The sequence below is a fragment of the Lampris incognitus genome, chromosome 6, assembly GCF_029633865.1.
Source record: "Lampris incognitus isolate fLamInc1 chromosome 6, fLamInc1.hap2, whole genome shotgun sequence".
In the NCBI taxonomy this organism is placed as follows: Eukaryota; Metazoa; Chordata; class Actinopteri; order Lampriformes; family Lampridae; genus Lampris; species Lampris incognitus.
The window spans coordinates 4,461,849-4,486,713 of NC_079216.1; the positions used below are offsets into that span (position 1 = coordinate 4,461,849).

Here is a 24,865-nt window from a genome sequence, read left to right on the forward strand (position 1 = left end):
TCCACCCCCCCACCCCCCCAAAAAAAAACGATGTGCCAAAGGGCCAAAATACGCACGGCAGATAAAAAAATTTGGAATATAGAACGGATGACTTGATATATATATATATATATATATATATATATATATATATATATATATAGTGAACAATACGAACCGGAAGTGTTATCATTTCATGCACCGCATGAGGTGTAAAGCTCGTGCCATTTGGCCAAAAAAAATCAGACTATGGTAAACGTGACCGCGCGCTGGCATCTGCCATGTGACATTTCAAACAGGAAGCGGAAACCAGCCCCCACGTGAGACCCGGGTGTATGTATGTGAACTAGTTGTCTTCCGGAAGCCCGGGTGTGTTTGTTTCTGAGTAGAGTGACCGACGTGAACAGCTTCTACTGGGGAGGTAGCAGGCGTGGCTGCAGCGGGAGCCGGTGGACGGCGGAAGGGCCGGGAGGGATGCCTCGTGCTTGAGGGGATATCCGGTTCTATCTCGACGCGTGCTGGATTGATGCGGGCGGCGCGTATCCGGTTCAGCCGCGGTCCTTCCGGTGTGATGATGAGGAGATGAAGTCATGTTTATAGACTTGCGTGAGTCATATGGGTGGTGCGGTTACAGCTCCTGAGTCCGGGCTTTGACCTCTGACCTCTGACAAAACCGGTGCTGTGTTTAGCGCCGAGACTCCGTCGCTCCTGTCCCCCCCCCAACCTGGACGCAGACTGCGTCCAAAGTCGGTGTTTAAGGTGGAGCCCGCGGCCCGGCCTGGGCTCCGGGGCATATGGCCGTTAATTAGCTGGATATAGCGGTAGATTAATTATAATATTTCTTTGGCCCGCTGGTATCAATGGAGCAGCCAGACAAAGTGTCTTTTGTTGCGGGACGCAGGACATTCTGTGGCTGGCTGAATGGCTCTTGGCTGTGTCTACATGGATTTGCCATATGGCGACACAGGGGGAAGAATGGAGCCGCCCGCCTTTGTGTTGGAGATCAGACCGCGGCCTCCCTCACGGCGGCTCGGTGCCGCGGCCTCCCTCACGGCGGCTCGGTGCCGCGGCCTCCCTCACGGCGGCACGGTGCGCCGCGGCACCGAGCCGCCGTGGCACACCGACTCACTCCGCCGTGCGCGCCGCGCCTCCGCGCTGCTGCCACTTACTCCAAATACTGCGCCCACCCCCACCCCCACCCCCGTCTTATAGATCAAATCTGTTCCATGATTAAAACCCGTTTTACGGATCAAATCCGAGGCACGGTGCGTGCTCGCTCGCGCAGCGCGCACCGTGCCTCGTTTCAATTAAGGCTCGACGCGCAGCGGTACGACCCGCTGAATGGCTGCTCTCAATAGACGAGGACAATCACAAAGACCAGCAGCTCTTTCTCCTCCTCCTGCGGCAGGTGGCCTCCGTCCCGCCCGGGCGGATCCGCGGCGGCTCAGCGAGTCTGTGGGAGTGCTCCTTTAGAGAGCCCGTCGAGTGCGGCTGAATGTGGGGGTGTCCCGCCCGGGACAATGCGGGGTTCCAAAGGCAGCTGCTGCCGTGCTTTTAAAGGGGCGACAGAGAGGGCCTTTAAACCCCAGCCTGCCCCGCAGCTGCCCGCGGACGCGCGGCCCCGCCCCGCGGTTTAAACCCCCCAGAGATGCCCAAAGTAAACACCGCGCCGGCCGGCTAAATGAAAATCAAGCACACCTTAAGCCACCGACGGGAAATCCAGTCGTCTGTCGTTTATCAGGAACCGTTTTCCGGAAGCCTTGCAGCCCGGTCTCTACCCGGTCTCTACCCGGTCTCAGCCCGGTCTCTACCCGGTCTCAACCCGGTCTTTACCCGGTCTCAACCCGGTCTCTACCCGGTCTCACCCTGGTCTCTACCCGGTCTCTACCCGGTCTCACCCTGGTCTCTACCCGGTCTCAACCCGGTCTGACCCTGGTCTCTACCCGGTCTCTACCCGGTCTCACCCTGGTCTCTACCCGGTCTGACCCTGGTCTCTACCCGGTCTCAACCCGGTCTGACCCTGGTCTCTACCCAGTCTCAACCCGGTCTCTACCCGGTCTCAGGAATCTGCGCACAAATAACACGACATTACACTTTCACACTGTGTGCAATGCATGCACCAGAATCCGGTTTCGCGTGCGGACAGTACGCCAGTCCCTCCTGCCCATCAGCCTCTGCGGAGAGCTGGTGCGCTGCTTGCGCGCTTCCGTTTGGCGTCATCGCAGCAAGCCGCCTCATTTTGAGATGCTGTGGTGGCCAAATTACACAACCCAGACTTACACTTACTCCAGAGCTACAGACAAATCTGGTAACGTCTTGGTTTAGCCTGGAGGAGAACCGAGACGCTTTGAAAATCAAGACTGGCACAGAAATTATACAAAAATTAAGACTGGCACAGAAATTATATAAAATTAAGACTGGCACAGAAATTATATAAAAAATTAAGACTGGCACAATAATTATGATAAAGAATTAAGACTGGCACAATAATTATGATAAAAATTAAGACTGGCACAGAAATTGTATAAAAATTAAGACTGGCAAAATATTTATAATAAAATTAAAACTGGCACAATAATTATATAAAAATTAAGACTGGCACAGAAATTATATAAAATTAAGACTGGCACAGAAATTATATAAAAAATTAAGACTGGCACAATATTTATAATAAAATTAAGACTGGCACAATAACTATATAAAAATTAAGACTGGCACAATAATCATAATAAAAATTAAGACTGGCACAATAATTATATAAAAATTAAGACTGGCACAGTAATTATATAAAAATTAAGACTGGCACAATAATTATAATAAAAATTAAGACTAGCACTATAATTATAATAGAAATTAAGACTGGCACAGTAATTATAATAAAATTAAGACTGGCACAGTAATTATAATAAAATTAAGACTGGCACAGTAATTATATAAAAATTAAGACTGGCACAGTAATTATAATAAAAATTAAGACTGGCACAATAATCATAATAAAAATTAAGACTGGCACAGTAATTATAATAAAAATTAAGACTGGCACAGTAATTATATAAAAGTTAAGACTGGCACAATAGCTGTAATAAGAATGAAGATTAGCTGATATTTGATCACCAGTTTCGAAGTTAACATGCAGAACCGACCCGGAAACCCGGAGTGGTGCCAAGGAACAGAAGCAACAACACGATGACGTCTGGAATCAGAAACACTTTATTTGCATCGTTTGCAGAAGTGAATGAGGACAATGGACAAAGGACGCCTGCGTGCGTGCGTGCGTGTGTGCGTGCGTGTGTGTGTGTGTGTGTGTGTGTGTGTGTGTGCGAGACTACGTCGGGAAGCGACATGATTGTAAAACAACGAAACAAAAACAGCAATAGAATAACATCAGGCCCGTGGGCTCCATTAACAACAGTTCGATACAAACGTCAAAAGGAACATAAATAAATTATAAGTTAGAATAAGGCTTAAAAAATAGACATATGCAGAAACCAGACATCTGGGCAGAAGGCAGCATGTGGAGGAGGCTGCGTGTGTGTGTGTGTGTGTGTGTGTGTGTGTGTGTGTGTGTGTGTGTGTGTGTGTGTATAAAGCTCTGCACTCCTGACCAGCGTGCACACTTTGCTCTGAAGTCCTTTAGCATTGCACACATGTTACAACATGGAACACTGTCGCCTGGCTGCTTCACGTAACGCAGCCAGGATGCTACATCTCACTGGATACGAGTCATACGGGGACTCTCTCACTCTCTCTCTCTCACCCTCTCACTCTCGCGCTCTCTCTCACCCTCTCACTCTCTCCCTCTCTCTCACCCTCTCACTCGCTCTCCCTCTCGCTCTCTTACTCGCTCACTCTCGCTCTCTCACTCTCTCTCTCTCACTCTCTCTCTCTCTCTCTCTCTCACTCTCTCTCACCCTCTCACTCTCTTACTCGCTCTCTTACTCGCTCACTCTCTTACTCGCTCTCTTACTCGCTCACTCTCGCTCTCTCTCGCTCTCTCGCTCACTCTCTCACATTCTCTCGCATTCTCTCGCATTTTTTCTCTCTCTCTCTCTCTCTCTCTCTCGCTCTCTTCTCCTTGTCTGTCTTCTTTTCTGACCGTTCAGTTGTGAGTCCGAGTCCGCCCGGTCCTGCCGGAGCCCAAACAGCGGGTGGAGCAGTCGGCCGTACCCCGTCCTCCTCCTCCTCCAGGACAGACGGCGCAGTGGGGGAGGGGCGATCTCCTCCCAAGACCCTCTCAAAATACGTGAACAGTAGAGCAAAAACACCTGAAAAGGGGTGAGGGGTGAGGGGGGGAGAAAGAAGACGGTGCAGTGAGAAGCGGTGGAGAAGCCCCCGTCAGCGTTCTGCAGACGGACGTGAGTCAGCTCTGAGGACGTCGTATAGGCGTCACCCCGCCGCGGAGTCTTTTCCCGCCATGCTGTGACGCACTTCCCCTCCCCCAAACAGCGCTTGACTATCAGCAGCGCTTGCCGAGCCTCCCGGTCGCTGCTGCTCAGTCCGGAGCTCCGCCGGCCGTGGACCCGATCCTACACACGACACGGTGCCGGCGAACCCGCGGCGGACCGGGAGCAGCGACCCAGCTGGCGTCGTCCCACGTGTGACCGGTGTCCTTTACGCCCCAAACACCCCAGAGAACATGAGAATGACTTGTGAGATTCGTGAGAGCATACCTTCAGCGGATCCTCTTCCGCGGAGCGGGAGACCTGGGGAGGCGGCGAGCGCTCTCGCTCGCCTTGGTCTCGGCAGTCTTCCTCCGTTTGACGAAGAAGTCTGCGGGAGGGGGGGGGGAGAAAGGAGAGAGAACCAGCTTTACAATCACACAAACCAGAGGAGTAGAACCGCCGCAAATCAGATACTCGGGGTGGCTCCTGGGCGCCGGGCGCAGCGGTGCCTCCCAGCCCGTCAGTCCGCCGTGCGTAAAGCCCCCAGACGGGTCGCGGCGGCAGGCGTTATAACGGGCGTATTACGGTTCAGCCTGCTCGCGTCTTTGTTCACCTGTGATGCGAGTTGTGTTGGTGTCGGTCGTGCCGCTGCTCTTGTGTCGGGCACACCGGAGCCGCCTGCGCGTCGTCCCTGAGTTCAGCTTGTCCGTCCGGTTCTCCTGATTCACCTCGACTGGACCCCGGGCGCCGCCTCCGCCTCCGCTGCCACCGCCGCCTCCGCCGCCGCCGTCCGGCCCGCTCAGCCGGTCCTCGAAGCCGGGCGGTACTACTCCCACAGGAACAAGAGGTGTGTCTTGCGGGTCGGGGTCCGAGGTGGGCTTCACCTTGACGGGCGCAGCACCCGCCCGAGTGTTCCCTGTCTGAACCGAGTCCTGGTAGAAGACGGGGGTCTTATCCCGGGGGCTCTCCTCCCACTTGTAATCCCCTTCCAGCGGGGAATCGGCCTCGAAATTAAAGTTCCACCTCTGCCGGTCCATGTCGGCGATCTCCCGCAGCTTGTCCTTCATCTCCCGGTGCAGTTCGTCGTGGTCTACCGGTCCGAAGAGGTTCCGGCAGACTCCGGTTCGCGCGTGCAGAGGGAAGGTTCTTCGGGCCGCCAGTCGCTCCAGCGCGCTGCTCGATAACTGGACGTGGGACATCGCGCCTGTCCGGAACAAATCCACCAGCGAGTCCGGATAAATCTAAACAAACCGAAAACCGAAACCCGGAGACGATCACCAAACTAGCGGACCGGTCGATCCCCGGTGCGCGCGCACCAGACACCACACAATGCCGTTTAAATGGACCGGAGCTGCGGCGGGACGTTTATAACCTGCAGACGGATCCCGGGACGTTGCGGGGCACCTCGGCCGAGACGCTCATTGGTCGGTCTGAGGTCCCGCCCTTCCACCGAGGCCCCGCCTCCACCCCGCTCTCCGATTGGCCCCGGGGCCGAGTTGGCCTCACGCCAACGGAGCGGAGCAATTTGATTGGCTCCGGATGTGTCAAACTTCATCTGGTCTTTTGTGACGAAGAGGCTGGTGTCGCTGCCTTCAGGTGGGTTACCGTGCAGTGTTTGTGTACTGTGTCGTTTTTTTTCTTTGTTGTAGCCCCGTTTCCACCCCCACCCCCCACCACCCCCACCCCCACACGACATTAGACAGTACATTACATCACATTACACGGGAAACCCGTTATTCTGGTTACTCCTGCAGGCTCTGCAGGGAAAGTGAAAGACCCGGCTGCTCCCCTGCACAGCTACGCTAGTACTACGTTAGTACTACGCTAGTACTACGTTAGTACCACGTTAGTACTATGTCTGTGAATGTTCTCATTCATCCAGGTCATGGTTATCCGAAAGAGTTGAATCAAGTGCACTTGATTCAACTCTTTTGGATAGTACTACGTTAGTACTACGCTAGTACTACGTTAGTACTACGTTAGTACTATGTCTGTGAATGTTCTCATTCATCCAGGTCATGGTTATCCAAAAGAGTTGAATCAAGTGCACTTGAGTCAACTCTTTTGGATAGTACTACGTTAGTACTACGCTAGTACTACGCTAGTACTACGGTAGTACTGCTGAGATTTGCTTTCGACGAAACGCGCCTTGCAACCAAACGTTTCGATAAACAAACAGCAGTCCAGACGCGTCACCGCGGAGCGGATCTGCTCCAGCAGGGGGCTCGAGCTGTGCGCGTGGAAACCACACCTTTAATTGGGGCTGATTACTTCCAGTTGGGTTATTTTGGTTCCACTCGTCCAGATAATAGATGCTGTACACAGACATTTGGAGATAATAATAGATAGTCTAATGCGTGGCCACAGCGGTTTCCGTAGTCGATCAATCAACCGATCAATCAGCCAACCAATCAATCAAGTTGCATTTGTAGTCCTTGAATCGATAACGTGAAGGACGTGGTCTCGCGGTGGGAAGCCGCCTTTCCTCCCAGTGGTTTCATGACATCCGGTTGAAGAGTTGCTCGTGTGTTGGTACCGGTTGTACCTGATAGAAATACGCACCCAGGTAGCAAAGCTGCTGTGGCCCGGACGGACCCGTCCCACACCCGACACCTTCATCCGGACCACACACCGCGTGGAATGATGGCACTTGGGCGGTCCGCTCCCGTTTGCCGGATCTGGGCCAGAACCAAGCCGTAGCGATGTCTCATGTGCCACATATTTGCCAAAGGTGGCCCATATTTGTGTTGTGATATTTGGGCCATACTGACCACTGACCACACGGGGCGCTTCAGGGTCACATCCGGACTACATGTTGCCCAGAGCACAGAAGGCCCACATGTGATTTGGCATATCTGGGCCATACATGTGGGCCACTCCAGGCTCACATCCGTTTTGCCAGGGCCAGAAGCAGGCCGTCGGCCCACACCCGGAAGCTGTCTGGGTGTGGGTTGAGTCTGTAGGGGTCTGCTCTTCTCTGCAGACCCCTACGAACTGCCACGATCCGGTTTCGGCAGAGTCGATAATGACGTGTGCAGTGGCGGTTAAGGACGTCAGAACCCCCAGAAACACGTCAGAGGTGAGAGCCTCCTAAAGCCAGTCGAGCGCTCCTCCTTCTGCCTCCCCGTTCATGACCCCTAAACGTGGGTCCCCCCCCCACGGATGCCGCCTAATGAGTCACGAGCGAGGCGCTGAACATGATGACACCACGACATCGCCGAGCAGACGTGATGCGAAGCTGCTCACATGTGCGGTGCGTCGGCGCCCTCTAGTGGTCAACCAACTGTCCTGTTCAGTTTCAGTTTAAAACAGACATCGACTTGTATCTGAATTTGTGCTGGTAGGCTGTCGGTTTCCATCCGGGCAGTAAAGTGATATCCTCCCATAGTACACGCACACACACACACACACACACACACACACACACACACACACACACACACACACACACACACACACACACACACACACACACACAGAGAGAGACGCAGTATTAGTGGTGTCTTTTTACCTATACATATACACACCACACACGTTTACCAGCGACACAACCCTCCCGCTACAGGTGGCGAGACTCCAAATCCTCCGGAAATGAAGGCGGCGGGACGTGTGTGTGTGTGTGTGTGTGTGTGTGTGTGTGTGTGTGTGTCTGTGTGTGTCTGTGTGTGTGTCTGTGTGTGTGTCTGTGTGTGTGTGTGTGTGTGGGCCCTGTGATGGCCTGGCGGCCTGTCCAGGGTGTGTCCCCCCGTGCTGCCCAATGACTGCTGGGATAGGCTCCAGGATCCCCGCGGCCCTGAGAGCAGGATAAGGGGTTTGGATGGGTGATGGCTCGCCTGTTCGAATCCCCGTATCACCTCCGGTTTGGTCGGAGTGGCCCTGTCTGCGGGTGGGAAGCCGGATGTGCGTGTGCGTCCTGGTCGCTGCACTAGCGCCTCCTCTGGTCGGTCGGGGCGCCTGTTCGGGAGGGAGGGGGAACTGGGGGCAATAGCGTGATCCTCCCACGTCCCCCTGGTGAAACTCCTCGCTGTCAGGTGAAAAGAAGCGGCTGGTGACTCCACGTGTATGGGAGGAGGCATGTGGTAGTCTGCAGCCATCCCCGGATCAGCAGAGGGGGTGGAGCAGAGACCGGGACGGCTCGGAGGAGAGGGGTGATTGGCTGGACACAATTGGGGAGAGAAAAAAATGGGGGGGGGGCACTATATACATTGTGTGCTCTACAACGACACTATAGAGAAGTACCCACAAGAATGGCCTGGTGCCAAAACCCAGCCTGTATCACAGAACGGTGAACCAGTCCATCCGGACACAGCGTTTATTGTCAGACATGTTTCATCGTCATCATCATCTAAGTGACCTCTTAAGTCTTAACTGACTGCAGGTACCCCCACCCTTCAGCTCTGTGCATAACTATAGTCCACTGACTTCCGGTTTCTACTGCAGCGGTCATACCAGTTTCCTGTTTGTTACGGCCACAATTATGAGGATGAGCGGACGGACGGAATCGTGGACGTAACTTGATGTGTGCAACTTGAAACCCTTCACCCGTGTGCTGGGAGGTGCAGGTGGAAGTGTGTGGACAGGTGTGTGCATGTGGTTGACATTTATCCATGGCAAATCTTGCAGGCATCGCGAAACATATGCCATTGTCAACAGCGCACGCCAACAAACAGGAAACTGGTATGACCGCTGCAGTAGAAACCGGAAGTCAGCGGACTAACGACCGAAAGCAACGATCTGTGTTAAAATGGCCAACTTTCCTCAGCCTAGCGTTCATTCACGTTCGTTTGCCTCCTCTGTTGCTCCCCCTGAGGGTTCTCCCTATGTTTTCTCCCTGTTAAAGGGGGAGTTGTTCCTTATCTGATGCGAGGGTCTAAGGACAGGATGTGTTGTGTTGCTGTAAAGCCCCTTGAGGCAAATTTATAACTTGTGATATTGGGCTACACAAATAAAACTGACTTGACTTGACTTGACTTGACTTGACTTGACTTGACTTGACTCAATCAGTTTCCTATTAGTTATCACAGCTGTCAGTCAACCACCCTGGTTATCCACTCACGTTACTGTACACTTAAGCAGTTAGTACACACCTACTTCTGTAACTTCTCCTCCCCGCCACGGGAAAACGGAGACGTTACTCGTGTGGGTGCCGGAAAGATCCCAAAGTGTTGTGCGTGCAGAGAGCTAACCACATTGTTGCACTTTGGAAACCGCTGGTGGGTGGGTGTGGAAGTACTGTGTGTGGTGAAGACGCTAGACCATAAAGTTCTGAACCTCAACTCCATCTCTCTGTGTCTTATTGGACGCCCTGCAGCGTGTTTGAATCCTGTAATCAGCTGTAGTTATAATAACGGGTGAGGGCTACATCAGCCAACCGTTTAGACGGGTGAGCGCCTCCGAAAGGCTAACCGGGTTTTTCACGGTCCTTCGAGCAGGATTCAGACCTCACTGCAGAATAAACACGTTGAACTGCTCAGAAGAGGAGGCACCGATTGTGCGCGTCAGAAGCCAGACATCCCTCCCCACACTCCTAGTCGACCATGAGCCTGTCGGCCCGCACCCACGAAGCCGCTACACAGCTGATGAGGAGGAGCGGCAACGTACAGCAGACTATGCACTCCCCGCCTCCTGTAGGCCAAGCTCTACCACGATGGGTGATGAAGGATCGGTGGGAGACCGCCGCAGAAGAAATGAGACAGGTGACCGAATGCCTCCGTCGTGGGCAGGATGGCCTGCTGTCAGAAACGGAGAGTAGGAGGATGGATCATGCAGACCATCATCCCAGGTCAAGTTATGGGAGGGAGCAGATGCGATACTATTCCCGTCCATCCACACACCCTGGACCATCTCCCCAGCGAAGCATGCAGGAGTTAAAGGTGGAGCGACCCTCACCTATCCCAGCCCCGCGGACCAAGAGACCATGTGCTTAAACCTGGAGAGACAACACGCCTAGGCAGTCTCGGCCCATCGACGGGACCACAGGAGCAGGCAATGGATCTGTCACTGTGCCCCCACCAGGACACCTATTCACATTCGCCCAGTGCTGAAGGCCACCGACAAGAGCCCAATAGACAGTGAGACGACCACCAGGGTCAGACCCGTGACTAATAGGTCGGACCCTTTAGTTGACTGGTTAGTGCCAGTCGCCCGTAGTGCAAGCGACCCCGGGTTCGCTAGCGAGTCTACAACATCTGTGGTCGTTACACTGCCCCCCCCCCTCCTTCGGGAAGCGCGTCCACGCACTTCAGCATATCAGCTCCACAGGCACGGGGCGGGTTGGTGCAGCATCAGCAGTAATGCGGACGTTGTGCCGGACCGTTGTGGTGAAGAGGGAGCTGAGCAGGAAGGCAAAGCTCTCAGTTTACCAGTCAGTCTTGGTTCCAAACCCTCACCTATGGTCATGAGCTTTGGGTAGTGACTGAAAGGGTGAGATCGTGGATACAAGCGGCTGAAAATGAGTTTCCTCCCTAGGGTGTCTGGGCTCAGCCTTAGAGATAGGAGGAGGAGCTCAGACATCCGGAGGGAGCTCGGAGTAGAGCCGCTGCTCCTCTCGCGTTGAAATGAGCCAGTTGAGGTGGTTCAGGCATCTGATTAGGATGCCCCCTCTCTCTCTCTCTCTCTCGCTCTCTCTCTCTCTCAGCTCTCTCCTCTCTCTCTCTCTCTCTCGTCTCTCTCTCTCTCTCTCACAACACACACACACACACACACACACATACACAACACACACATACACACACACACACACGCTCACACACTCTCTCTCTCTCTCTCTCTCTCTCACACACTCTCTCTCACTCTCTCTCTCTCTCTCTCTCTCTCACACACACACTCTCTCTCACTCTCTCTCTCACACACTCTCTCTCTCTCTCTCTCTCTCTCTCTCTCTCTCACACACTCTCTCACTCTCTCTCTCTCACACTCTCTCACTCACACACTCTCACACTCTCTCTCTCTCTCACACTCTCTCTCTCACTCACACTCTCTCTCTCACTCTCTCTCTCAACACTCTCTCTCTCTCTCTCCTCTCTCTCTCTCTCTCTCTCCTTCTCTCTCTCTCTCTCACACTCTCTCTCACTCCTCTCTCTCACACTCTCTCACTCCACTCTCATCTCCACACTCTCTCTCTCTCTCACACTCTCTCTCTCACTCACACTCTCTCTCACTCTCTCTCTCACACACTCTCTCTCTCTCTCACACCTCTCTCTCTCACTCACACTCTCTCTCACTCTCTCTCTCACACACTCTCATCTCACTCACACGCTCACTCTCTCTCTCACACACTCTCTCTCACTCACACTCTCACACACCTCCTCACTCTCTCTCACTCTCTCTCTCTCACACTCACACTCTCTCTCCCTCACACTCTCTCACTCACACTCTCTCTCACTCACACTCTCTCTCACACACTCTCTCTCACACTCTCACTCACCACTCTCTCACTCACACTCATCTCTCACACACTCTCTCACTCACACTCTCTCCTCACTCACATCTCTCTCTCACACACTCTCTCTCTCTCACACCTCTCTCTCTCACACTCTCTCTCTCACTCCTCTCTCACTCTCTCTCTCACACACTCTCTCACTCACACTCTCTCACTCACACTCTCTCATTCACACTCTCTCACTCTCTCACTCTCTCTCTCTCTCTCTCTCTCTCTCTCTCTCTCTCTCTCTCTCTCTCTCTCTCTCTGTCTCACTCTCTCTCTCTCTGAGTGGAAGTGCGAGTGAGCGTGCTGAGCAGACGTTTGAAAGCGATTGTGAGCGTTTTTCTATTTTTTTTCTGTCTTTAGTGTCCCTTGTAAATATTGTACATAGTGTGTTTTGTAGGGGTACTGGTGTGGTGTGTGTATATAAGGAGGTTGTGTAGGGGTACTGGTGTGGTGTGTGTATATAAGGAGGTTGTGTAGGGGTACTGGTGTGGTGTGTGTATATAAGGAGGTTGTGTAGGGGTACTGGTGTGGTGTGTGTATATAAGGAGGTTGTGTAGGGGTACTGGTTTGGTGTGTGTATAAGGAGGTTTTGTGGGGGTACTGGTGTGGTGTGTGTATATAAGCAGGTTGTGTAGGGGTACTGGTGTGGTGTGTGTATAAGGAGGTTTTGTGGGGGTACTGGTGTGGTGTGTGTATATAAGGAGGTTTTGTGGGGGTACTGGTGTGGTGTGTGTATATAAGCAGGTTGTGTAGGGGTACTGGTGTGGTGTGTGTATATAAGCAGGTTGTGTAGGGGTACTGGTGTGGTGTGTGTATATAAGCAGGTTGTGTAGGGGTACTGGTGTGGTGTGTGTATATAAGGAGGTTTTGTAGGGGTACTGGTTTGGTGTGTGTATATAAGCAGGTTGTGTAGGGGTACTGGTTTGGTGTGTGTATATAAGCAGGTTGTGTAGGGGTACTGGTGTGGTGTGTGTATATAAGGAGGTTGTGTAGGGGTACTGGTGTGGTGTGTGTATATAAGGAGGTTTTGTCGGGGTACTGGTGTGGTGTGTGTATATAAGCAGGTTGTGTAGGGGTACTGGTGTGGTGTGTCAAAAGAGGTGGGAGGGCAGGGTTTGGTGCATCTGGAGGGCAGAGTAGCAGCCTTTAGACTACAGTTCATACAGCGTTACCTCCCAGGGACTGGTGATGTGCTGTGGAGACCTCTCATGAGCATTATTTTAAAGAAGGTACGGGGTTTGGGTTGAGACTCGTCTTTGTTTGTAACAGACTGTGTTTTTAAGAGCATGCATGACCTGCCACCTTTCTATCAAGGATTGTTTAAAGCTTGGACTCTATTCAAGTGGTGCAGACTGGAGCCTACAGCATCTCTGTTTTGGCTCCTGGAAGAACCTCTAACCCATGGGGCCAGGCTGGACGTTCAGGATGACAGCAAACCAGGTCTCAACCGGAGGCTATGCTCAGCTGGAACTGTTCAGCTGAAGCACATTGTGGATGCTGCAGGTCCAGCGCTTCTTGACACGGAGGCAACGGCTTCGCTGTTGGGCTTGAGGTCCAGCAGACACACCAGAGACGTTCTGAGTGCATGGCTTAGAAGACTCACCAGGGAGGAACTGGACATGCTGCATGACCATGCCATTGGGACCGAGACTCCGGATAATGGAGATCCTTTCCCTGAGTTGGGTGTCCAAATGGACCAGACTGGTCTAACGAGACCTTTGCTGGTCCCAAATTTGGCTACTAAAATGGACCTTTGCATGTTCGATAGAAAGGTCTTGTACAAAGGCCACTGTATGGAGAACAAGGCTAAAAGTGGCAGATGATTGTAGGCCAGTGTGGAGGGTGCTGTACAAAGCCCCGCTGAACAGAAGGTCAGGTGACTTGCAGTGGAGGATCCTGCAGGGGGCGCTGGCAGTTAACAGTTTCATCTCTCAGATGAACCCAACTGTTTCTGCTCAAGTGTCCTTTCTGTCAGTGGCCAGAGGCCATGTTTCATTGCTAGTGGGATGTGAAAGACTTCAGGGGCTTTGTGGAGCTCTACAGATCACATCCTCTCACTGGGATGAACGATGGAGTGAAACTGTTTCTATCTTTGGCGCTGGCTGCAAGAGGAAGGAGGCGGAGAAGTGGCAGCTGTTAAATGTTGTAGTGGGGCAGGCTACGTTTTCGATTTATAGGAGCAGGACAAGTCTAATTAACACTGGTTCAGAGGAAGATTTGCTGCCTTTGTCCGTTGCAAGGGTGCAGGCGAGAGTCCGAGTGGACTTCAGCTTCTTCACCTTAACGGACAACTTGGGTGAGTTTATTTGGCGGTGGGGTTTTGTCCAGTCAGTGAGAGGCAGCTGGTGTTTCATCCTGTCTTTGCATCGTGTCTCTTTAGGCCCTTTGGGAGGATGTGACTTGGACCCCTGTTCTAAACAAAAGGAAAAAAGACCTTTAGACGTCTTAATGTGAAGGAGTCGCTCATGTTGATGTTGTGACATGGATGTGTCTGTTGGGTTTTTTGTTTTATAAAAATAAAGAGTTGTTTAAAATTCAATATTCTCTCTCGCTCTCACACACACACACACACACACACACACACACACACACACACACACACACACACACACACACACACACACACACACACACACACACACACACACACACACACGAATAACCTGCACCAGCTGACGTGGCTTGACAAGGAATCTGCAGACTCGGGATGTCCAAAGGAGTTGAATCAAGTGCAACTGAATCAAGTGCAACTTCAGTTGCACTTGATTCAACTCCTTTGGATAACCATGACCTGGATGAATGAGAATGAGAACATTCACAGACACTCGGGATGCCCCGGAAATACCCTGCAGGGTATAAAGCGTGTCTAGTGGGAAAGTCCCCGTCTCCTCCGCCCCAGCTTTCTCTTGCCTTGAGTCATCTGCTGAAATCATGAAGCAGGAAAAAAAGGCAAACAGGTTTGGACAGATGTCTCCCTCTTTTCTCTGACGTGAAGACGGAGGAGTGTTTGTCCCCTCGTCCTCCGTAGCTGGGTGGAGAGTTTGCCCTGGTGTCACGTGTTTCACTCCCACATTTCAAACTTTCTAATCCAACACGTGACAGAACGCCTCTCTCTCTCTCTCAATTCAGTCCAGCTCTGATGAATCATCCTACAAGTACGAACACACAGGTCACGTACTCTCTAGCGCCCCTGCCGGCGGCAGGAGATATGCCACAGATACTTTTTATCTGCTCGTTAACATCCTTCTTACAACGCCTCACAGACAGGCTGATAAAGGGGAGTCGTCAGCAAATAGTGATATAAAACAAGTTGAGAACCATAGCATATGGCACACAATGCCAAAGCGAAGTTAATGAAACGAAATAAAATGTTAATAAATCAACGGATTCTTCATATAAACTTGCTCTAACTGATGATCTGCCCCCCCCCTCTCTCTCTCTCTCTCGTCACCCCTTTATTTTCAGTTCATTTGGCTTCACGGGCATGACGCAATGGTGCGTTTGTATTGCCAAAGCAGAAGGAAGAAATAGCTGGCAAAAGAAGCAATAACGATAAAATAGATTACGGTATTACGTTTTATGCCATTCAGAAGTAGCTTGAGTTGGAACCCAGCCACTGAGGGTGCACAAGCCAGTGCGTTCTCGGTGCCGGCCCCAAGCCCGGATAAACGGGGAGGGGGGTGGGGGTTGCATCAGGAAGGGCATCTCGGCGTAAAACCTTAGCCAAATCCAATATGCGGGTCATAACTCAATACCGGATCAGTCGAGGCCCGGGTTACCGGTCCTCCGTTCGACTGTCAGCCAGACACACCGTCACGGACACACGGCTGTCACACTGAAGCTGGTAGGGGAAACGGGAGTTTTGTTTCATTTCCTGCTTTCTGTGCATAGTATATTTTAATTGGCATTTTGGGCAAACGAGTCGATTTAAGAAGAATTCACCTAAACCTGCAGCCTCTGGTTCCTCTGAGCTCCTCGGGTCTGCTCTCAGTCCGTCACAACGTCCATGTGAGCTTGCGGGATGGAAACTAAGAGACGTCTAAGGATTTGGTTTTTCAGTGTTTCTTAATTTGCTGCTTCAACACGTTTCAAAGCAGAGAGGCGAGTGCTGACGCCTGCTTCCCTCCGCCATGGCTGTGTGGTCTGAGTCATTTCGGCTCACCTCCGCCCCGTTTACCTGAGTAACCCTGGTTGCCCCGTTTACCTGATTGACCCTGATTGCCCATGCTGTACTCACCTGATCCCCAGCCCTTATTTGGCTTGCGGTTCCTGTTCCTTCCCTGCCCTACTCACCTGTTCCCCATGTCCCTGGTTGGCCCTCCAGCAGGGTTATATGCCCCCCCCCGGTTGCCCCGGCGCTGTGTCGGATCGTCTCACTGCAGACACACACATACACACATATGGACCGTTGGTCACCACCGGATGCGCCACGCCCTGTTTCGAGCCTTCCCCGCTGTCTGTAGCGTCTGTTCCTGCTGTCTGTAAGTTCATTTGTGTCATTAAAGCGTTGTTCTTGCCCCGTCTGTCTCTGAGTCGTGCGTTTGGGTCCTCGGTTCCTGCCCCTGGCGTGACACCCTCGGCCTCATGGCCGCTGCTGCAGAGAGCAGGGAGGCCACAGCACGACATTGTGACCAGTGACGTAGTGTTGAATAGAAAAGTTAATAAGTGATCATCTTCAGTCACTGCCAACATTCAACAACCAACCACCGATTAGGGAAATATTGTCACAGAAGCATTAATTTACATATTTTCCCATTTAAATGAACTGTTCTACGTGACTTACACCAGTTTGCTCCTAGTTATTCTGATGCACACTATCAATTAGTGGAATGAAAATGTACGGCAAACGCAAAGAATGATGGTTAAACACCCAGACCCCCGGCTGCAGCAGAGGCAGCGGGCGGTGAAAGAGCCCGCTGTGATCTGCGTGAGCGTGCTGCCCTCTACTGTTCACTGCTGGCATCACATTCAGACGGTCAGTTTACAAGGTAGCAGTGTTGACCAACACCTGACATTTTAACACCTCCAGAGACGTCGGCGAGGAAGGTGAGAGACGGACAAGGCTTTTTAATGACGGAAGACTCACACAACAACACAACAACACAACAACACAACCACCAAGTGTTTCTGAAGGCAGAAGTCTGAGGAGTGAGGTCTTCATGTTGTTTCATTCAGTACACTGTGATGATGATGATGATGATGATGATGAATCACTTAATCAGTCAGGCTTTATTTGTACAGCACTTTTCACACAAACAAATGTAACACAAAGTGTTTCACACATAAAACAGCCCCCCCCCCACACACACACACCAAGAACTTCACTGTAGGCTGTTTTAAAAAGTAAGGTTTTTAACCTTCTTTTAAATGGGGTGGGGGCCTCTCTCATGATGATGATGATGATTATATTCTATTTGTACCAGGAATGTACAACAGCGACACCCAGGTGAGCGACAGGTGTTTGTGGGAGGGTGATTTTAGTTCAGACCTCACTGTCATGTCCTGTTCCCCGTCCCCTGAGTAACCCTGGTTGACCCCTGAGTAACCCTGGTTGCCCCCTGAGTAACCCTGATTGCCCCCTGAGTAACCCTGATTGCCCCCTGAGTCACCCTGATTGCCCCCTGAGTAACCCTGATTGCCCCATGAGTAACCCTGGTTGCCCCCTGAGCAACCCTGATTGCCCCATGAGTAACCCTGATTGCCCCATGAGTAACCCTGATTGCCCCCTGAGTAACCCTGATTGCCCCATGAGCAACCCTTGATTGCCCCCTGAGTAACCCTGATTGCCCCATGAGTAACCCTGATTGCCCCCATTTACCTGATTGCCCATGCTGTACTCACCTGATGCCCAGCCGCTTGTTTGGGTTGCGGTTCCTGTTCCTGTTCCTGCTCACCTGTTCCCCATCCCCTGACTGGCTCTCCAGCAGGATATATATATATATATATATATTCCCCCTGGTTGCCCTGGCGCCTTGTCGGATCGTCACACACATATATGCGGACTTGTCCCGAGTCCTCCTTGTCGTCTGTAGCTGCTGTCCCTGCCGTCTGTAAGTTTGTTTATATCATTAAATCGTTGTTCCGGACCAGCCCGTCACAGTGAGGGGTTCGGACCCAGCAGCAGATGTTACTGATGTGTTTATGATAACCGGGCTTGCTTCAAGACATTTACTCTAAGAAAGAAATCTTATGTCAAATTAAGGTTCGCTGTTTTAAGATTTTTTTTCTTCTATTCCGTGAAAAGTTCTTATAACAAGTCTTGTCGTGATGAAACCAGTATCATCTGTCAGCGGGGGCAACACAGTTGTCCAGCCACATCTGGAGATGAACATGATGAAACTTAAACATGACAGAAGACCTGGATGACCTTGTCTTCCTTCGTGGTGTACAGCTATGTAAACACACAGACAAGTGCCACACAAGCAAACAACACTACTGTACAAGCAAACACAAGATCATTTCAGCAGGATGTCGAACTGTAATCGGACTCTCTCTTGAAAGCCTTGTGAGACAGCGAGAGAGTTTTCCAGCACATGTAGTAACTGGACTTCCACCTGAGGGAAAACTGACCAGGTACGACCCAGTGTTTGGGACTTGGTTCTCTTCCGCTCCGGTGTGGGAAGATGGCGGCGTGAACTTACGTTTGCGGCGGCCTCACCCAGTAGCGTCCATGCGGTGTCTTTGTCCACGTCTGCGTCTAAGTTTGTCTTGGTTTGCTGGCTGGGAGAGCTGGTGCTGGACCCGCTGGGAGAGCCTGGTCTGCTGCGTCCTGTGGGCCCAGGGACCACGGCCCTGCCTGGAGCTGTGCCCGAGGAGGAAACACCGAGGGCGGTCTGACAGGACGCGGAAGCAGGGCAGGCTAAGCTAACTGCTAACCCACGCAGACCGGCGGTTCCCATAACACCGAGGGCGGTCTGACAGGACGCGGAAGCGGGGCAGGCTAAGCTAACTGCTAGCCCATGCAGACCAGCAGTTCCCATAACACCGAGGGCGGTCTGACAGGACGCGGAAGCGGGGCAGGCTAAGCTAACTGCTAGCCCACGCAGACCAGCAGTTCCCATAACACCGAGGGCGGCCTGGCGGCGGCCTCGCCTGGCGTTGACTGCGGTGTCGTCGTGTGGAGTGCGGGGAGGTGTGTCGAGGGTGTCTGGCTGGGAGAGCTGCGTCGGATCGGCTGAGGGAGCCTGTTTCATGATCTTTTACATGTTTCCCCCAAGAAATGTTATTTTAGGTAATAGAAGCGCACACAAAGTTTCAACATGAAACACAGGAGCCACAGTGCAGAGTTCGTAAGTCGGGCGTTCGTAACCCGGGACTACCTGCACATACCACACGTTGTGTTAAGGTTTTCCCTGAGGTGATTTTGGTGTTTTAGTTTGATCAAGTTCAGTGATTACACGGTACCATATACTCAAGGCTCGGCGTTTTCGCTTCTTATTTTTCAAAGCCATCGTCCAGCATGCCGAATTTCGCCACAAGAGGGCACTGTTACATAACCTCGCACGAGCAGGAACAGCTTTTGGGTCCGTGGAAACATAAAATCCGGGTGAAAGTCAGTTTAAACCGATCTGCTCCTTTTCTGCTCCCGAGCCTTGCGTAGCGTATTTGTCCTCAGTCCCTGTGTTTGTTGACTGTCCCACTGGTTGTCCAACACGCCGCCTTTCAAAGGGGACTAAAACACACCCTAAAGTTCTTGTTTCCTGTTCACTTGAGAGCTTGTAATTTATTTATTCGTTGTTTTATTTATTTGCTTGTTTGTTCTCATTACTTAATGGATTTTAAGTTCAATTCTCGGACGGTTGTGTTGTTGAATGTCAAGGGTATGTGTGATGCGATGGAGAAGGAAGTCACCTTATTATTTTGTAAAAGAGGTGAGGCCGACCTCGTACTTCATGTGAGGCGGGTAACCGGATCGCAGACACGCTCGGGCCTAGTCTGGGGCACTTCTGGTACTTGCGGCTCAGTTACGGCACTGGCAGCTGTTGTGTGGGCCAGACATGGCCCAAATGTAATGAACCGGGCCTGACTTGGGTTACAGCACATACTATGTGGGCCAGATGTGGCTGAGTTGAGGCAGCCCCACTCACCGCGTCGTTCAAGGCCAAATGTGGGCTGTAAGATAACTGCAGATGTGGGCCATATTTGGGCCAAAGATTCGTTTTGGGAAGGGAAATGGACTTCACTGGTACCAGCCACTCTGCTGGAGTCTCACTGCTCCTGCCTGGGTTTAAAGGGGATGTCCTAGAGGTGGGCCCTTCAAGCCGTGGCAGATGGATTGCAACCACACTTCAGCAGGACAATTCAGGGTTCACTGGGTGTAATAAATCGTCATAATTCTCGTTCCTCCAACTAGGTGCTACTTTGCCAGATCATTTGGAAACTAAAGGAGCTGTTACATAAATATTCAGACTCTAATTTAATTTTGCGTGGCGAGTTTAATGAATGTGCTGCTGCTGCTGCTGCTGATGTGATGGACAGGCTTCCTCCCAATGTTTGTCAAGGTTTTCAACGACACAACCTGACTTTAAACAGGTGCGCTGGCCCCTCTGTGACTGACATACGACGCCTTTTAAATCCTGATACTCAAGATTTTACTGAGCCCGAGAGGAAGTCATCCCCTAGATCCAGGATTGACCTTTTTTCGATCTCATCATCTGCTCTCCGTCTTGTTAAAGACGTCTCCCATTCTTCTGCTCCTCTGGCAGATCAGAAGCAAATGGTTGTGAAGTTAGGTGGCTTACAGGATACTCCGACGTTAAGAAGCTACTGGAAAGGATGTGACAATGCTCTCCCTCCTTAAGGGCAACCGCTTCAACAGCAGCGTAAAAAAAACTTAGCTCATGAAATATTTCGTGATAATACAAATAGTGAATATCAACAAAAATGGGAGTACGTTAAGTACATGATTAAGTACATGTGCAGTCTGTTTACACATGACTGTGTTGCCAAACATGGCAACACCAGCAGCATTAAATTCGCAGATGACGCCTCAGTGATGGGACGGAGTGAGTGATGGGAGGGCCTATAGGAGGGAGGTGGAGGAGTTAACCATATGCACCTTACCTTGTGTTATCATGTACTGTTCTACTACTACTACTACTACTTCCGGCTGCTCCCGTTAGGGGGCGCCAGAGCGGATCATCTGTTTCCATCTCTTCCTGTCCTCTGCATCTTCCTCTGTCACACCAGCCACCTGCATGTCCTCCCTCACCACATCCATAAACCTCCTCTTCGGCCTTCCTCTTCTCCTCTTCCCTGGCAGCTCCATATTCAGCATCCTTCTCCCAGTATACCCAGCATCTCTCCTCCACACATGTCCACACCATCTCCATCTTGTCTCTCTTGCTTTGTCTCCAAACCGTCCAACCTGAGCTGTCCCTCTAATATACTCCTTCCTAATCCTGTCCTTCTTCATCACTCCCAGTGAAAATCTTATCATCTTCATCTCTGCCACCTCCAGCTCCTCCTCCTGTCTTTTCATCAGTGCCACTGTCTCCAAACCATATAACATAGCTGGTCTCACTACCATCTTGTAAACCTTCCCTTTAACTCTTGCTGGTACCCTTCTGTCACACATCACTCCTGACACTCTTCTCCACCCACTCCACCCTGCCTGCACTCTCTTCTTCACCTCTCTTCTGCACTCCCCATTACTTTGGACAGTTGACCCCTAAGTATTTAAACTCATCCACCTTCATCACCTCTGCTCCTTGCATCCTCACCATTCCACTGTCCTCCCTCTCATTCATGCATAGGTATTCCATCTTGCTCCTACTGACTTTCATTCCTCTTCTCTCCAGTGCATACCTCCACCTCTCCAGACTCTCCTCCACCTGCACCCTACTCTCACTACAGGTCACAATGTCACCTGCAAACGTCATCGTCCACGGAGACTCCTGCCTGGTCTCGTCCCTCAACCTGTCCATCACCACTGAAAGTCAATGCAGTGAGGTAAATACTCTAAATACATTGAAAAGTAAAGAATGATAATAAATAAAACCTCTTGAAATAAATAAGTAAGGACAGACATTAGACAAAAGCAGTTCATTGCGTAACCTTCTCAGAACCGGTTGCGTTGTTATTGCGTGTGGGGGAGTTGAGCTCCGCTATGGGGACGGTCCCACCAGACAAGAGGGGAGGGGGGGAGGGAGGGAGGGAGGGGCGGCGAACCTGAAAACTGCTGTTACTGAATAAAGACTTTCCCGATGAAATCAAGACATTTCACAGAAGAAGATGCAGAGGACAGGAAGAGACGGAAACTGATGATCCGCTGTGGCGCCCCCTAACGGGAGCAGCCGGAAGCTCTCATTGCATTTAGCTTGTTTTAATCCCTTATTATTATTATTATTATTATTATTATTATTATTTAACATGCATATACAAATGTTTGTTGTTATTGGCTCTCCCGTATTGTGTTGTATACTTGACGTAAACTGTACATCGTTATTGTGGAGTAAAGTTTTGTATTGGGGGGGGCGCTCGTTAGATTACATAGTATACGTTAGTTTTCCCATTAAAGACCTGACTACAGATGTTATTAGGTGAGCTAATGATTAGTTATTTGGAAATCAATTTAGTTTTTGACGGCGTGTCAACAACATGACCCGTGTAACCGGAGTCAAGTATCGCAGCAAAACCGGGAAATTGAGCATTAACGCGACTTCCGGGGGGGTCGTGATGTATTTTCAAAATAAGAGCCGCGACTCCCAGCCTCGCCGCGCCGTTCCGCCGGCGCGAGACTCTTGTTGCGGAATTCCGAGCCGGAAGTGGAGTGGCGGCCGCCGCCGCTTGCTTAACGTCGCCGAAGACGCCATGGCCATGTGATGCGCGGGGTCGGTCCGCCGCTGCTGACGTCCCCCGGGTCCGCGCCGCTGTCGCGTCAGTCGTCGGTGTAACGACTCCTGATCTGACGAGCAGCCTCGCCGCCGACCAGCAGCCGCCGGCCGCTGTGAGCAGCCGCCCGGACGTCCGCCTGGCCGCCCGACACCCGCCGCCACAACGCTGCTTTCACCAGCCGGCAGACCGCATAGGAGCCGACGGAGCGTGTAGCGTTTAGTTTGCATAAGGTCATCTGGGTCGGGAAAGGGGCCGGATTCAGACGCGGTGTGTGAGCGGGTTCGTGTGATCCGGCTCGTCGGTCGGTTCGGCCACGTTAACAAGGTCAGTGGACGTAAATAGCCGCTTGCAAGTGGCCAACGCCTTTACCTGGGCTGCCCAGCCAGCCTGCACTGGCGAGGCAAGGGGGCTTGGGGACGACACGAACCGATGGCCCTGCTGGGTGGTTATATTACTGGGTGGTTATATTACTGGGTGGTTATATTACTGGGTGATTATATTGCAAGGTGATTATATTGCTAGGTGGTTATATTACTGGGTGGTTATATTACTGGGTGATTATATTACTGGGTGGTTATATTGCTGGGTGGTTGTATTACTAGGTGATTATATTGCTGGGTGGTTATATTGCTAGGTGGCTATATTACTGGGTGATTATATTGCAAGGTGGTTATATTACTAGGTGATTATATTACTGGGTGATTATATTACTGGGTGGTTATATTGCAAGGTGATTATATAGCTAGGTGGTTATATTGCTAGGTGGTTAATTTACTGGGTGATTATATTGCAAGGTGATTATATTGCAAAGTGATTATATTACTGGGTGGTTATATTGCTAGGTGGTTATATTACTGGGTGATTATATTGCTGGGTGATTATATTACTGGGTGGTTATATTGCAAGGTGATTATATAGCTAGGTGGTTATATTGCTAGGTGGTTATATTACTGGGTGATTATATTGCAAGGTGATTATATTGCAAAGTGATTATATTACTGGGTGGTTATATTGCTAGGTGGTTATATTACTGGGTGATTATATTGCAAGGTGATTATATTGCTGGGTGGTTATATTGCTGGGTGATTATATTGCTGGGTGGTTATATTGCTGGGTGGTTATATTGCTGGGTGGTTATATTGCTGGGTGGTTATATTGCTAGGTGGTTATATTGCTAGGTGGTTATATCGCTGGGTGGTTATATCGCTAGGTGATTATATTGCTAGGTGGTTATATCGCTGGGTGGTTATATTGCTAGGTGGTTATATTGCTAGGTGATTATATTGCTAGGTGGTTATATTGCTGGGTGGTTATATTGCTGGGTGGTTATATTGCTGGGTGGTTATATTGCTGGGTGATTATATTGCAAGGTGATTATATAGCTAGGCGGTTATATTGCTAGGTGGTTATATTACTGGGTGATTATATTGCAAGGTGATTATATTGCAAAGTGATTATATTACTGGGTGATTATATTGCTGGGTGATTATATTGCTGGGTGGTTATATCGCTGGGTGGTTATATTGCTAGGTGGTTATATTGCTGGGTGGTTATATCGCTGGGTGGTTATATTGCTAGGTGATTATATTGCTAGGTGGTTATATCGCTGGGTGATTATATTGCTAGGTGGTTATATTGCTAGGTGATTATATTGCTAGGTGGTTATATTGCTAGGTGGTTATATCGCTAGGTGGTTATATCGCTAGGTGGTTATATCGCTGGGTGGTTATATCGCTGGGTGGTTATATCGCTGGGTGGTTATATCGCTGGGTGGTTATATCGCTGGGTGGTTATATTGCTAGGTGATTATATTGCTAGGTGGTTATATTGCTAGGTGGTTATATCGCTAGGTGGTTATATCGCTAGGTGGTTATATCGCTGGGTGGTTATATCGCTGGGTGGTTATATCGCTGGGTGGTTATATTGCTGGGTGATTATATTGCTAGGTGATTATATTGCTAGGTGGTTATATTGCTGGGTGGTTATATCGCTAGGTGGTTATATCGCTAGGTGGTTATATCGCTAGGTGGTTATATTGCTGGGTGGTTATATTGCTGCGTGGTTATATTGCTAGGTGGTTATATTGCTAGGTGGTTATATTGCTAGGTGATTATATTGCTAGGTGGTTATATTGCTAGGTGGTTATATCGCTAGGTGGTTATATCGCTAGGTGGTTATATCGCTGGGTGGTTATATCGCTGGGTGGTTATATCGCTGGGTGGTTATATCGCTAGGTGGT

At 50.8% G+C, this 24,865-nt stretch overlaps 2 protein-coding genes across 2 annotated transcripts in view; one reads left to right on the plus strand and one right to left on the minus strand.

Moving 5' to 3' along the window:
- Positions 1-3,961: 3,961 nt before the first annotated feature.
- LOC130113976 (cyclin-dependent kinase inhibitor 1C-like) lies at positions 3,962-5,669 on the minus strand. Its single transcript, XM_056281690.1, has 3 exons — positions 4,975-5,669; positions 4,650-4,749; positions 3,962-4,244 (listed from the first exon to the last, which is right to left on the minus strand). The coding sequence occupies exons 1-2, from the start codon at positions 5,558-5,560 to the stop codon at positions 4,652-4,654; spliced, it is 684 nt and encodes a 227-aa protein (XP_056137665.1). The 5' UTR covers positions 5,561-5,669; the 3' UTR covers positions 3,962-4,244; positions 4,650-4,651.
- A 16,953-nt stretch (positions 5,670-22,622) lies between these two features.
- The window catches only part of ptdss2 (phosphatidylserine synthase 2), a 45,537-nt gene continuing 43,294 nt past the window's right edge, over positions 22,623-24,865 (plus strand). The window contains exon 1 of the mRNA XM_056281691.1: positions 22,623-22,950. The gene's annotated coding sequence lies outside the window, so the exon portion shown is untranslated. The remainder of the gene's footprint in view (positions 22,951-24,865) is intronic.